Source organism: Calonectris borealis, chromosome 3 (assembly GCF_964195595.1).
Source record: "Calonectris borealis chromosome 3, bCalBor7.hap1.2, whole genome shotgun sequence".
NCBI classification, from domain to species: domain Eukaryota; kingdom Metazoa; phylum Chordata; class Aves; order Procellariiformes; family Procellariidae; genus Calonectris; species Calonectris borealis.
Window position 1 is genome coordinate 75923813 of NC_134314.1, and position 15446 is coordinate 75939258.

At 43.6% G+C, this 15446-nt stretch overlaps 1 protein-coding gene across 1 annotated transcript in view; it reads left to right on the forward strand.

Annotated features, from left to right (window-relative positions):
* Positions 1-15446, forward strand: part of FNDC1 (fibronectin type III domain containing 1) — a 53955-nt gene that overhangs the window by 13484 nt on the left and 25025 nt on the right. Inside the window, exons 2-9 of the mRNA XM_075147913.1 lie at positions 159-273; positions 1503-1690; positions 2348-2455; positions 5794-5982; positions 6788-9148; positions 10875-11002; positions 12793-12904; positions 13836-14216. Of these exons, the coding sequence (XP_075004014.1) occupies positions 159-273; positions 1503-1690; positions 2348-2455; positions 5794-5982; positions 6788-9148; positions 10875-11002; positions 12793-12904; positions 13836-14216 (3582 nt within the window). The remainder of the gene's footprint in view (positions 1-158; positions 274-1502; positions 1691-2347; positions 2456-5793; positions 5983-6787; positions 9149-10874; positions 11003-12792; positions 12905-13835; positions 14217-15446) is intronic.

Here is a 15446-nt window from a genome sequence, read left to right on the forward strand (position 1 = left end):
ATTTCCATGGGATACCATCAGTAATCAATGTACTCAATAACTACTGCTGTAACTCATCTGTGCTGTGTGTGTATTATAACATCAGTTGAAGACAGTTACTGTTTTTTATGAGAACTCCAATATTGTTATTGATACGCTATTTTGTTTTGCCATTTCAGAGGAGGAAGAGGTGGAGGTGGCTCAAGATGTAACTGTTCGAGTTATGTCCTCTCAGTCTGTGCTCGTTTCTTGGATAGACCCACTCTATGAAAAACAGAAGGTTGCAGCAAATAGGTAGGTAGCCCTGTGTTTTCTTTTCTGAATGCGTACTGAAGGTGAACTGCTGCCAACGTACTACTGATTGCTTTTGCATTTTTTAATTAGAGTTGGTTTTGCGGCTAATTTAGCTAAGGGAGTAGGGATTTGCATATCCCTACCTAGGGCAGTGGCTGGCAGGGGATGCTTCAGAGAAGCTGTTAGAAACCTGACACAGTGGGTGTGGGATGATGTACCCTCCTTGCCTCCCTGCACCCGGGTCTCTAGTATTTAGAGGTCTGTGTAAGTACTGGACTGCAGGGGTTTAGATCCCTTCTGAATGTTGTCAGTACCAACCAGGGATATTTTGCTATTCAACTGCTGGTATATCACGACGGGCGGCAAATCCCCATGCGTGCGTGGGGAGAGGAGGGGTGGGGATGGGGCACAGACCGCAGAGAGGCAGAGGCAGGGTGTTGAGTTGGATTGTCAGAACAGACTACAGCTTCGAGATGACCATACTGCGAGTGAAGGAGGCATCGCTCTGCAATAGGAAAGACGCCCGTCAGTGTCCCATGCATCTGCTGATGCTCCAGAAACCTGGTGTGCAGCTGAGGCTGAGCAGGTTGGGGTCTCCTGTGAGTAGGAGAGCTTGGCTCGCAGCAGCATACCACAGCAGTTGGAGACCAAAATAAACAGAGAAACAGGCTGGAAACTGCGAAAGGTCTGAAAGTGCTGGATTGCGTTGCTCAGCCTGGGAACAGCAAAGCAACCCGGGGCTGAAACACCCCGAGGGGCACAGCAGGAGAAGTGGTAATTTTAGATGTTCTCAGTTTCATGGTGGATTATCTGGGCAGACACGTGGGAACCAAGCCGCCAACGCTTCTCTGGGAGCGAGGGGCTCCCAGCCGTCCGGCCATGCTCGCAGCTGTGGCGTGGTGGGATGGTGGCGTAGAGCCCCCCCGGGACGCCTGGCTTGGTTCGGAAAGCCCTGAGGCTTCCCCCTGGGGCAGGAGGTGTTTTGAGTAAGAGACTGGAAGAAGTGGTCTGTCCCTTGGAGCAAAAGCAGTCAGATTCCATTAGAGGAAGGCAGATGCTTAAAAGATGCTGGCTCTTGGTGGTGGTAGTACTTCATTGTCTGCAAGTTGGTAGTTTCCCCAGTAAGCCCAGCAGGCTAGCCGAGGGGGAAGCAGCCTCGTCTCTCTCTGATTCTGATAATGCTAGGTTTCAACAGGTGAATTTTTATTTTTGTGTGCTTCTAATCCCAGGCAATACAGTGTTCGCTATCGGGAAAAGGGGGAGTCAGCAAGGTGGGATTACAAGCAGGTGTCCAACCGGCGGGCGCTAGTGGAGAATCTGCTGCCAGACACCATGTATGAGTTTGCGGTCCAAATCTTGGAGGGAGAAAAGGAAGGCAAATGGAGTGTGTCTGTTTACCAACGGACCCCGGAGGCGGGTATGTATTCAAAAGGTCCTTGCGGTGACGCACGTCTTAGGGTTTGAGCTATGAAATAGGGCTGACTTGAGGGAAAGCCAGAATAAGTGGTTGCCTGGGGCAGCAGAGGGTCAGGAACACGGGAAGAGCCTCGGTCCTGCTGCCTGTGTCCCAGCAGCAGTGCCCTGGAGAGCACGCCGGGGCTGCTCTTGTGGCGTGACGGGAACAGGGGGAGGTGGTTTGGGTATTTCTGGGGGACGGGCCAGCAGCTTGGACCCCTGCATCTGGGTGTGCCCCTTCCTTTGGGAGGAGCAGCCTGGCTGGTGTCCCTCCCTGTGGGCAGCAAATTTAAATTCTGCCTCCACCACGGAGAAGCGGTGGGGCCCCTTTGGTACAGGGAAGTGGTCCATAACAACCAAATTACTACATTGTTCCAGCTAAGTGACAGTAGCAGTCTCATGCAGACAGCTTGTTCCTAAAAGTATGGAATAAAATTTCATGACAGGAGTCTGATACAGAGATGTAATACAGGCACGCGTGGACCTGAGCCATGTGTGTGCTTCACATTTATCTTTGAAATGGCCGTATAGGAATTTCTGCTATGAGGAGGAGCAAAAGGTGTATGCTGGGTAGGGCAACTTTTCTTACTTGCCTCTTCTGTGTATGGCTGTTTCACAGCTCCTGCCAGCGCACCTGAAAATTTGGATGTTTGGCCACTAAAGGGGAAACCAACCTCTGTAGCAGCATCCTGGGATGCTCTCCCAGAGAGTGAAGGAAAAGTCAAAGGTAAGTCATCACTGTCAGTTTTTAACCCCCTCAAGGAGCTGGTCTTCTCGAAGCCAGACTGCCGCTCCACAGCAAGCTGGAACCGCTGACTGCACCAGGATTTTTTCACTTGTTAATGGCTTATACCCGAGCAAGATTTTCTTGTTTCCAGCCCAGCATCTCTGCACCGCTGCTGGGAAGCCATCGTCACCATGTGGCTAGGATGTCACAGAGCTCCCCGGCGTGTCACACGTCCATGCTTACCTCTTCTTCCGTTAATAAGCAGGTCGAAACGGAGCTCAAGAAGGAAGTTTCCCAAAGGATTTGTAACAGTTAGGTGAAGAAGGAAAAGTTGGGTAGTTGCCAAGAAAGTGAGTGGGTTTATGTTGTGTTTTATTTCTAGTTTATCGCAGAAGGAAATCCTCAGCTTAAGAAGCAAGCGCAAATAACCATTTCAACAAGTATCACGCATAAGTCTTGTGTACTATAGCGTTATTGTACATGGTCATAAAACTAATTTGTCAGTGACTATTTACTTGCATAGGATTAAAAAAAAAAAGCTTTCTGCGATTTTTTTTTTTTCGTTTTTTTCCTCTGAAAATGAACGGACTGATTTTTTGGCTTCTCCCGTTCTCCAGTGGTTGACGGGATTGTGTTTTCGAGTTACACAAGTTTCTGGAGGTGCCTTATCAGCACTGTAGCATCTCAGGATTTAAAAAACCTTTGACCTGGAGGGAAGTGTGCCGTGTCTGCATACAAGACCTACTTTATGTGTTCTTCAGGGCAGTGGTGGAATTCCTTCCTCTTTGAAGTCAGTAGGAGTCTTGCCAATTGCTCCAATGGAGCTGAAATTGTGTCCAAGAATTATTATTTCTTAAAGTAGGGTCATGCAGGGACATTATCTGAAATTTCAAATCTGCTCCTAATTTTGAGCAGTCTGTAGCCCTTTGTCCATTTTCGTCTGCTGATCTTCAGATGATTCATCCAAGGCAATCGTTTTAAAGATACCTGATATTCCAGGGCTGAACGCTTATACGTGTCTAATATATCATTGTTTTTCTCGAGTATGAAGTATTACAGGAGAGGTCTTACTTTTAAACTAAATAAATGATAAAAATGATATTTATACTGGCTAAAAGAAATCACTGAATTCATAGTCGTTCTGATAGCACATGGTAATCAGGAACTTTTGTCTTTTGGTCCTTTTGTTTTTCAACCCTGTCCTTTTATATATTTATATCACGTATTAAAGTAATAGGAGAAAATGCTGTCCTGTAGCCATTTGAGAGTTGAGTTACCAGGAGTTACACCAGTGCCTCTGCAATTAAAGCAACTCCTGTGTATCTTAAAACAACAAAAAAAAACCAATCCAAAGCTTACCATGCCTTCTAATACATTGATTTTTTTTCAATTGAGCATTAAAAGCATTTACATATAAAATACTGATGTTTTTTTTTCTTGATTTCAATGACCTATACATGGCTTGTTGCTTAACACAACAAATATGGGCTCGTTTTCAGAAAAAATTAAGTAAGTTTCCTGTTTTCAAAGGCGTTATGTTCTAGAGTTTTCCTATTATGGCATTGTGACTCCTCAAGTATTATTGTGTTTCTTTGTGTAGAGAGAGAAAACTGGCAGCTCTTGGAATTTATTTTCAAAACTCTGTTTTGGTCCAATACCCCAATACCCAATACCTCTTACAGAGGATTGAAAAGAAAAGGAAGCCTGCACGTGGCTGAGATCTTACCTGCACTCCTTGGGAGTGTAATAGTAAGACTCCTCGTCATGCCTACAATTATTCCTATAGGGGTGAAATTTCTCTCAATACAGAAACTAATAGAGAGCACAGGTACCATAATAATCCTAAATTGAAAGGTGAGAGCAGGGTGAGTTTCTTAAGTGGCAGCAAGACCTTGCTTTGCTCTCTCTGCAGTGGTGTTTGGCCCTGGCTATAGTTGAGCACAGAGACTTTGACTTTGTTGGACAGGCGTGCTATTGCGACCCTTTGGCAATATGCAGTGCTGTTATTTCCTGGTAGCAGTATCTTTTCTGAATAAGAACCTCAATCATCCAGGCATGAATTTTACCTACTGGCCTGTAGATTACAGCTAAAACCCCTCTAAGCAAAGACTCAGCTGGAAACACTTATATTTGACTGCAGTAATATTGTTTCCAAGATTAAAGTAAGTGCTTTGGTGTTTTCATGGGGATGCCCCTCAGGCTCCAGCACTGCTGAAGAATGAGTATATGGACTTTGGAGCTGGTAGAGTTTCACCACAGTGGACTGGCAGAGCTGCTTTTGTATCTTAAAGTACAGTGTCAAGGCTCTGTTGGAAATGTAGGATAAGAAAGTAATTAATAGTCACCTGATGAATGACAATAGTCACCTAAATGAATAACGTCACCTGATTTTAATATTGATGTCTTGAACAATAATTATGTGAATACAACATTTTCTTCTTCTTCCAAATAATTTTTGTGGGGAAGAAAATTTTTTAACATTCTTATTTGCTGTGGACATAGCTACAGTCAGCAATGCAGTTGTGTGTTGTCCACCATTGCGAGCAAGTTATATTTTGGAAGAATATTCTCTGGATCATGCGTTGTTGATTGCACATATCTTGATAGCTAATCAGGAAGTTCAAAATTTCTCTTTCTCTTGGGAAGTCTAAAATCGGCTGGTGGTTCGTCAGCCATAACAACACAGGTGTTCTGATTGTAGCGATCCACACTACCTAACATTTGCACAGTCTTTCAGACTAGATTTCCACAAGCAGTAGGTGCATATTTTCCTGGCCATGTTCAGACATGTTTTCTGCCTCCAGTGCATTTTCTCTTTGTAGGTTTCCTCTGTTATTTCTGATTTAGGGCAGTTAATTTTTTCAGAGGACTCATTTTTTTCCCTTTATTGGTTGGTGTCCAGAAACAAAAAAAGGTCTCCAGGTGCAGCCCATCAAACCGTGCAGTAGTTGGTGCTGTAACTTTCTCATGTCCCCCACACCTTCTCTGGAAGTGCGCATGGCTGTCGCCCGGCTCTTCTTGGTGACGCTTCACTCTGATGGGCATTGTTGCTTATGTATTTTTACAAAGGTATAGCTAACGTGTTCTGTCTCAGTCATTAGGTCATTGATGTGATTTGGTTTTGTCTGTTAAGATAAGAAATGTTCAACTTACCTACATATATATGTATATATCTCTCTCTCTCATGTCTTTATACTCCAGCTGTTGACTCAGCGTGCATTGCTAGTGTATTAATTTTAGTAATGCACGTTCTAATTCATCCTACCCATACAGTCTGTCCGCTGGAAACAGGACTGTTTTCAGTTTCCTCCTTCCAACCGTCTGCCAAATCATTTCAGAATACATTCTTTCATACGCCCCGGCTCTCAAGCCATTTGGAGCAAAGTCCATCACCTACTCTGGAGCTACAACATCAGCCATAATAGATGGTCTGCAGGCCGGGGAGCGCTATATTTTCAAAATTCGTGCAGCAAACAGGAGGGGACCAGGTCCTCAGTCTAAAGCCTTCAGTGTCGCCATCCCAGCAGGTGAGCACCAAGCCATGCACCGACTGCATAGTCCACCCATTCTTGCCTTGGTCCCACTTATTTTAATTTTTACTGACTTAGCTTCCTCTGCACTCCATCTAACCCATGGGATTTTACTTCCTTCATGCTCTTTCTGTTATCTCTTTTCATCACTATATTGTCCAAAGAGGTGCTTGTAGATAAGCGTTTGTCGCTCTGCAGCATGTAAAAGGACATTTTATGGACATTTTAACATCTTAAATAAATGCATACCATACTCTATTTCCTGCATGAAAACACTATGTGCTCTTGTTATCCAAAGGTCAAAGAATACACTGCTTTGGGTCTTTGGTTGCACTATTCCTGACAACTCCCGCTCTTGAAATTCACTTAGAGTGGCTTACTCAGATAGTACTCCTTGCATTTGCATCTTGCCAAAAGATGCTGTTGTGGGAACAGAAGATTTGCTGAGTTAACTAAAAATGTGGGCCACAACCTCAGATGGGATAATGCAGCACCATGGCATCAACATGACTAAGTTCTGCTGAAGATTTGGTTCCACTGATAGAATGTTGCAGTCCCTGCTTTTAGATATTTGATTTTAATTGCTCTAAGTTTTACCCAAGCTACAATAATTCCACATAGGTACTTTCCTACAAACCAAAACTTATTCAGCCGGACTCCACAGGCTGGTTAATACAGAAATAATTATTGTCTCATATTCTCATAAGTTGTTTTGTTCTTGCTACCTGGCTGGTTTCTTCTCTTGGTCAGTTTTTTGTGCTTCCTCTATTGCTGTGAATAAACACTTTTTTTTCCCTCACAGCTGCTCATGAGGATCCAGTTGCTCAGCAACAAACAAATATTCAAGATAATTCAGAGGCTAAAAAAACTGGGAATGCTGGCTCATCTCCTTCTCAAACTTCTTCTGTTTCTTCAAAAGTCCAGCCATCGCTTTCCTCTAAGCAGTCGTCTGTTCGTTCACCTAATGTTAGTGATAAAAAGAGTCTTCTTTCTGAATATAAGAATAAAATCTTGACTCGAGGGGTCCTAAGTAAATCTCAGTTACCTTCTAGAAAGACAGGAGAGCTGGAACCTAATCTCCAATCCACTGAGGTAACAGATGATCGCGATTCCTCCCAAGAAACTCCGACGACGTCACCAAAAGCCCAGGATCAGAGGAGGAATATTAGACCCTTGTCCCCTAGTCGGCCAGTCCACCCTGTCCTTGCCTCAGGGAGGACCTCTGGTCGAACCCACACATCACGGCAGACAAGCACAGAGAAACGTGAGCCACCAGCACTGTTACCATTGTCAGCACAACACTCTTCTGCCTCATCTATTCCTAAATACACAGATAATGAAACAAAGCAACTGAGGCAAAGCAACGCTAATGTGCCTTCTAAAACTTCTTCCCATCCTCTGCCTGCCAAAAATAATGATCTTGCGGGTAATGTGGAAGGAAAGCCAGACCCCATGCTGGTGAAAGTGTCTTCTAAAACTTCAGAGCCTAGTCGCCTGGCTTTGCCATCAAATCGGCAGTCTGCTATCTCTCATGAGGTTGTCACAAGCCATCCCAGTAGGTCTGACTCTCTAGGTCATTCACATCAACCCTCTTCCAAATCAGCAGATTCCCATGCTCGTGATAGCCGTAATGAGTTTGACAGTGAAGAAGCAGAGGACAGAGCAGGACAGCCCAGTTCTAGGTCACAGCAAACAAGGCTTCCCTCAGGCTCCAGTTCTCGCACGTGGAAGGATTCGAAATTAGCTGCGGTGGCAGTCTCATCGAGGTCTGCTGTTTCTGGTCATGCTTCACCTCAGTCTCGCTCCTCCACCAGTGCCAAATCCGATGGAAAGGATGTTGATAAGAATTATAGGGAGGACTCACAAGATGCAAACCCCTTATTTCCTTCTCTACCCTCTTCCAGGCAGTCTTCAGCAATCTATTCCAAGAGAAGAAATCCTCAGGTCGATTCTGATTCTCACACCAGAGAGGCACACAGTGAAAAGTCATCCCGCTCTGACTCAGAAGAACAACAAAGTCGAGCAACTGCTCCAGAAAAGCATTCTCTTTTGCAGTCTTCTCTTTCCAAACATAAGCCTGAAGAGCAGGACAGTCGAGAGGTAAAAGAAATGCTTGCTCGAACAAAACCAAGTGTATCTTTGCCTAAAAAGACATTCCCCTCTCATCTTCCATTGGAGAAGACCTCCCGCTCAGAGCCTCCACAGAGGGCACAAACCAGTCCTTCCTTACTGCATTCAAGGGGCCGGCGCCTCCCGTCTCCCATCTCATCCCAGAGTAACGAAGAATTACAGGAAGATGAGGATGAGGATGTGACAGAAGGCAGCGACAGAGCAAGCAGCCGCTCTGTGTTTCCTAAACAGGTGTCCTCTTCTAGGGGATTGTCTGCATCTTTCTCTCAGGGAAGCTCAAGTTCATCTCTATCAAAGCAACAGCAGCCAGGTTCTCAGGTACCTTCCTACAAATCAAAACTTACTCAGCCAGACTCCAGTTCTGCCAGTGATACAGCAAAAGACAACCAGTATAATCCAAGGTTGTCATCCACTTCTTCGAGACAAGCTCGTCCTTCATTACCTACTCGCTCAAGGGTTGCTGCAAGAACAGTGTCCCAAGCAGAGAAAAAATATGGCCTATTGCCCTCAAAAATGTCCAAAGCTGACCTTCCTCAAAAAGTTCCTTCCTCCTCTTCATCTAAATCTCGTCAGTCAATTTCTAACGAAGAGGACGATTACTACAGTGAATATGATCAAAAAGAAGTGGAAGAGGATCCCACATCTTTGGCAGCAAAATGGTCTCCTTCTGTTTCTAGAGGTAACAAAAACACATACGATGACACTACTAGCAATAAAAGGAAATCTATGGACACTCTTCTACCTCACAAAGTAAGCTCTGAAGAGGAAGAGAAGGAAAAAACTCCAACATTAAAAATATCTTCTTCCGAATCAGCAGGAAGCTCTGCCATAGCATCACGGATTACTCAGTCGTCTAACAAGCACACCCCATCTAAACCAAGCATTGTCTGGCCACGTTCTTCTGCATCTACCACCACACACACTGTTTCTCCAGCAGTTTCTTCTTCCACTTTGTCCCCTCGCCAGCGACTACTGAACTCTAGGCTACGAAGCCCTTCCCAACGGCAATTTGTTAGACCTCCTTATAGACAAGGTATCTTGTCTTTGTTGTAGTAATCTCACTGAATTGTGTTTTTCCTAAGATTAGCACTTAGATTAAAAGTCCTCCATCAGAATGCAGGTTCAATTATTTAGTGTAATGTATTACTTTTTATTTTGGTGGTTCTGAGGGAGCCCATTTTTTGAGAACTTTGCCTAATCAGTGTAATGTGGTGCCCAGTCCTTTGGTCCTGTGGTCTGATGTGCACAGGATCCCATGACCCACAGAGCAGATAACAGAGTTAGGTACTAAATTGGAAAAAATTGAAAGCACGTTTGTACTCAGAATGTGACAACCTCTCAGGTATATTGCTCTTCATCATATGGATTACTAAAAGGCTTTTGTAGGTCATATAGTGCTGCCTTGCCCGCGCCTAGGCAGTAAGGTGTTTCCTCATGCTGTCCTGGCATTCTCTGTTTTCTCTAATTAATTTTTAAGCCACTTTCCTCTTTTTTCTAAGTGACAGCTCAGGGTTGCACATTCCTGTTGAGGCCCTCTAATACCTTTATGGCTGTGATTTACCCCAAATGTTAGAGGCTTGCTTTCTGGCAGAGTATCTGCTGACACTGGGTAGTGGAACAATGGGTCCACTAGATGTCAAGGTATGTCACCTATTGATTCCCATGTCACCTAGGGAGAATCCCAGACAGTCTCAGTGACTTTGCTAGGTAGAAATATTTTTTCTCCCTCCAACCCATGGACATCCAAAATATTATTGAGTGACCTGAGTCTCTCTATTTATTTATTTTAGTAAATACCTTCTATGCTATATGTAGTTAACGATGTGGATGCACTGTTATACAGTGAGGACCATGCAGCTGGGCTATTGTATTTAGTATGCTTTAGTCAGACTCAGTGTTGTGTAGAGGAACCAGCTTGCAGAGCCTTAAGATGGGAGGACCTTAAATAATACCATGGAGGATGAGATGCATGGCATGAAAGAATAACAGATTTCTCTATGGAAGTTGTATACCAGCTTACTGCTAGCCATGCAATTGGGAAGTTAATAGCCGAGGAGTGTTCAGATTATATATTTTTTTTTTCAGTTAATATATGTATATATTTTCATATATAATTTTCTGGAGGCAGGTATCTGAGCGAGGATGTGAAAATTGCTGCCCTTTCTGAGCTGGGGGCCTGCAGCTCAGTGCCACTGCTTCTCCACTTCTGAGCTGAGTGTGCCTCTGTGTAGCAGTGTTTTTTCAGCTAGAGAAGGAGAGTCCTTTTTTTTACAGGTTAAAAAAATAGAAGTAATTCCCATCCCCTCTCCTTTCAGTTCGTCACTACAGATTTGTATAAGGCTAGGACTGAACAAGTGATTGTGTTTAATAATGGTTTCTTCCCTCACCCCACTCCTCAAACGTTTACAAAGATTACAAACATTTTAATGGCTGTAGTGCTGTCTAGAAATGTTGCCCTGCTTTCTTGAAAAAACAAGAGGGAATAAAGAGACCAAATAAACATGGTAGAAACAAACCATGAGTGTTTAACCTCTTCAGAAGAAACCATTTCAGATGCTTGTGTCAGCTGCGGGGATCTGACAGTGTCACAAGTTGCTCCAAGCAGAAATGAAATGCCTGATTTGCCGAGTGTGGTGAGGGCTCTTTCTGCTCCCATTTATGTCCAGATCGGTTAGAAAATACATTTCTTTGCATTTTAAAATGTGATTTGTAGGTTGCACAGCTTTCTTCAGAATAGTGTGTTTTGGTCTCTGTTTCAGGTTACAATGGCAGACCTAATCTTACAACGAAAAATGGAAATGGAAATGGAAATGGAAAAATAATATCTGGTAATAATGGAAAACCAAGTGGACAGAGAGTAATCAATGGCCCTCAAGGAACAAAGTGGGTAGGGTGACCTTCTCTCCAAATTCAAGATGCTTTGGCCTTTTATTGTACTTACATTTTCATCAAGAAAAGAAAGGAGAACAGTGCCCTCAAGTCAATGAAGCTGTAAAGTGAAGTTATACTTAGTGATCTAGTTTCCACTGTTTCATTGAAATCTAATGACAAATTCTGCATTTCATTATTTGAGCATTTTAAATGTCTGATTTAAAGCCTGATGGCTTGAATTTTCAACTATACATTACTCCCATAAATTTAGTGAAACATTTTTTCCTCAAAGTCAGTGGGACTTACGCTCCCCAGTGACTCAGGGGTTGTCTGCCGTGCAGTGTGAGTGGAGACTGCCCGGGATAGCTGCTGTGAAAGACGTGTTCAGCAATGCTTCTCCCAGACTCGCGCTCCAGGGAGAAGCTCATGAGCAAAAGTATTGAAATGTAAAGTTACTCCATAAGTGTCACAGTGCTTTAAATGCCCATACGTAGGTATCTTTAAGCATTTTGCCATTTGTACAGACATGTTTGAAGTGGTATTTTCAGAAGAGCTCAGATGCCATTGATAGGAAAGCCCCACTAGGTGCCTACATGCCCAGACCTTGTCTTTTAAAATCCTTTGCAGTGAGTTTATAACCAACCAACACAGGGAAGGAACTGGTGTTTCCTGTGTGTTTGCCCAAATGCTGAGCAGGAGGAGACTGTGACCAGCCTCCCTGGCGTCAGTAGAGCTGCTCACACACAGCATGACGCATAAAGACCACTTCATTTTATGGCCACTTCAATCTTACCATTTGCATTAGAGGAGCATAAAAAGGTGCATCAGGTATGTCACATTCAAGGGAGGCATTTTGAAAAGCATGCCCAAAGGCCTTTAAATAGACCCCAGAAAGTGGGCTAGAAGGGTCCTTGGGAGGCTGTGGGGTGTCTCTCTCTACCCCACGAGAGTAGGGCATTGCTGCAAGCAGGACAAACACCTTGTAAAGCAAGAGGATCTATGTCAACATCTGGGGCCTGGAGGGCTTCAGAGACTGATCTCATGATCTACAGTACCTCCTGTACCTACCAGTACAGTCTTTTCCCCAGCACCAAATATAAGTCTGTCTTGCCAACCTGGAACTGGTGCTCATGTCCTCTTCCCAGTTTCCTCCCAGCACTTAACACCTTTTGCATTTTTGTGGCTCAGTGTCTGTTACCTCAGGTTAAAACAGTATACAATTCAGCTATTTTGGGTTGAAATAGCAAGGAGGACTGGATTTTAACTGCAGTTACCTCTTGAATTCAATCCAAGCTCTCAGACAGATTTGTTTTATGAGACAGAGGCTTTTCTTCAGTCTCCTACCCCAATTAAAATCTTAGCTACTTTGTTTTCACTGCTGTTTCAATCTAAATTAACTCGTTTAATTTTTCCTTTTTTTTTGATTAGTAGACATACTTTTAAATCCCGTCTTCAAAAGAACTCAGGGTCATACTCAAATCAGTATTACAGGAATCCACCTTAGGAGTTGCGCAGCCCAAGAAAATCAAGGGAGTCACTCCTTTGCACATGAGAACTACAGTAGGCAATAGGAATATGGTTGTTGTGCAACTCTGGAGCCCAGCTCCTGGGGATTTGCTTTATTCAGCAGTGATTTTTCAGTGATTACTATACAATTAGTGACTCACTTTTAAAAGTCTGTGGGTGTTGTAGCTATTCCTGAACATCACACTGAGCATCTGAATTTCCCCAGGATTTCTGTTGCTGTGAAATTTCATTTCACCTCTTCTTGTGTTAGCTAAACTTGAGTCCATCTATTACTTTTAGATTGTAGATCTTGACCGAGGGCTAGTGTTAAATGTTGAAGGAAAATACCTCCAAGATTCCCAAGGCAACCCTCTCCGAGTGAAATTAGGAGGGGATGGACGTACAATTGTTGGTAAGTGACAGTTTCCTTCTTACAGGAAAAAAACTACAGTTTTTGTGCACATGGTACAAGTCTTTGAGCTGTTGAATGCTTCAGGTATCCCCAGGTCCCATGGAAGCCATTTGGCGTTGCTTGTACCTCAGGTCTGCATCAGGCAGTCAGAACATTGCAGGACCTGGGGAGGTCCTGTGGGGCTCCTGAGTACGAGGCAGCAAGAATCACCCACGTCCATCTCACTTGTATCAGCACTAGAAAGGACTGCAGAACTGAGCCAGAATAAGGATTGATGCTTGTTTATATCTTTGTATACATAGAATTAATTATTCCCCACCACTAGCACTGTACCAGCCATATGTATGTGATATTTTTTTTTCTGAAACTGACCACAAATAGTAAAAAGCCCTGTGTGTGATCTGTGAAAACACTGCTGTTTGCATATCAGTCCACCTCTATTGATCTCTTCAATGCAAATTCATTGCCTGCTGTTAAATTGATTACTATGAATATTTGCAGTACCCAGAATTTGGCACAAAAGTTTATCTGCGGTGACAGCATCCCAGTTTTTCTTTGCACATATTTGACATTAGGGAGCAGAATATGGATTCATCATACCTTTCATCAACAGCTACGAGACTGACTTAGATTAAATACAGGCACTGTCTGCATGATGTGATTCTGAAGTGAAACCTCCCTGCAGTCTTCCCAAGAAGTGTTTATCAAAAGCTGATAAAAGTGAACACCACTGTGGTTTATCTGAGGTTCTTCAGAACCATTTTCCAGCTTCCTTAGCCATGGCTATTTCTTAGATAATAACCACCTTCTCTGTCAGCTTAGTTACAGGAGGCTGTAATCACCCTCTCAATCCTCTTGCAGTATCTACTGTTGATAAATACCATGAAATGGATTAATGGTGAGATTTTTTGGTTCTGTTCTTCTCTCCTAGATGAAAAGGGTGCCCCAATGGTGAGTCCTGATGGCTTACCTTTGTTTGGACATGGCAGATTTAGTAAACCTGTAGCGAATGCACAAGATAAACCAATAATAAGCCTTGGAGGGAAACCTCTGATTGGTCTTGAAATGATTAAGAAAACAACCACTCCCTCAACTACTACTACAACAATACCCCCAACAACTACCACAACAACTACTACAACCACTACAACAACTGTTGCTACAACTACCACCACCACTCCTGAACCAACCACCACTGAACCACCCACTGAGAAACCACCCCCAACCTGTCCTCCGGGTACCTATGGACAGTATGATGACGAGGGCAACTTGCTGTTGGGGTTCGATGGCCTGCCAGAGTGCAATGCAGAAGGTAATTTCCTTTTGTGCTGTTTGAACTTCTTTGGTTGTGTTGTTTGTACAGCGCAGTTACACAAATGAAAAGCGGGAAAGAATCTGTCTCTGAAGATTTTGGTCCATGTGATAAGGTAGGAGCTGAGATTAGAGCAGCTGAAGAAGGGTTTAGGCGTTAAATGGTTTTTCATTGGAAAATGTTAACTTTCCCCAAAGCTGAAGTTTTCCATGGAGGTATGTTGATTTCAGCAAAATTCTTACCTTGTGTTGGATCCAGTCTTGTCACATATATTCACACACGTGAGCACAAGTATAGGCAGTAGTTTTGTGGTCAACGCACTCACATATAAGGAAGTCCTCACTCCAGTTCAGGCCAGGGAAGGACCTGAAGGCACTATACATTTTGCCTATTTTGTGTTCATTTCTCACAATAAATTCTGAAAAGTCTCTCTTTTGAGCCGTGGTGGAACTAGCTTTTGCAAAATGAGATTCTTGTTCTCTGGCCAGCCCTCGGAGATAGAGATCGTCTAGCAGGAATGTAGCACAGCACGGATGAAGCTGGGGAAAGACAACCCTGGCTCTGCACAGATAAGGCAGAGTTGTACACTAATTTCTTTCTCATCCGAAAATATAAAACAGTGTCAATGCGTGTCATTATTTCCCTGTTGCAGTTATACAAGCTTAGGATGTGGTGCTGAACTGAAATCCAAAGTAAACAAATATAAACACACTAGAGTCTTTGGGCGTTGAGCCTGTTCCTACCACGTTTTACCCATTCATCACCTGAATGTTGCATTGCAAACCAGTTAGCTGCTTATTTTGCAAAACCAGATCAGAGAGCACCATGGTAGTCCTTATCCTTTGCATTTGTAGGTAATCCCCAATTCAGTCTACAAATGGGCAGTAGCAGCGTGGCCATAACCTAAACAACAGGTTGGCAGTCAGACATCTGCCAACTGCAGTAGCCAATTTTAATGGGTAATGAAACCCCCTTACCTTTCCCCCATGCACCTGTATCTCTGAAGCCAAAATAGATTTACAAGTAGGTCATGTAACCGTGGCCTAGGAAGCTTTGAACTAGTGCTTTGAAGAGCGCAAAGATATTGGAGGACGTGGCTTCAGCAACTCACAGTGAGTCTAAGGATGGCATCTTTGGAAAGGATCTCAGAAGCAGAAGACTGAAAATTCCCTTACCAGCTACCCTGGGTAAGTAATGAGCCAGAGATGTTAACGCCTTGTACAGGTGGAA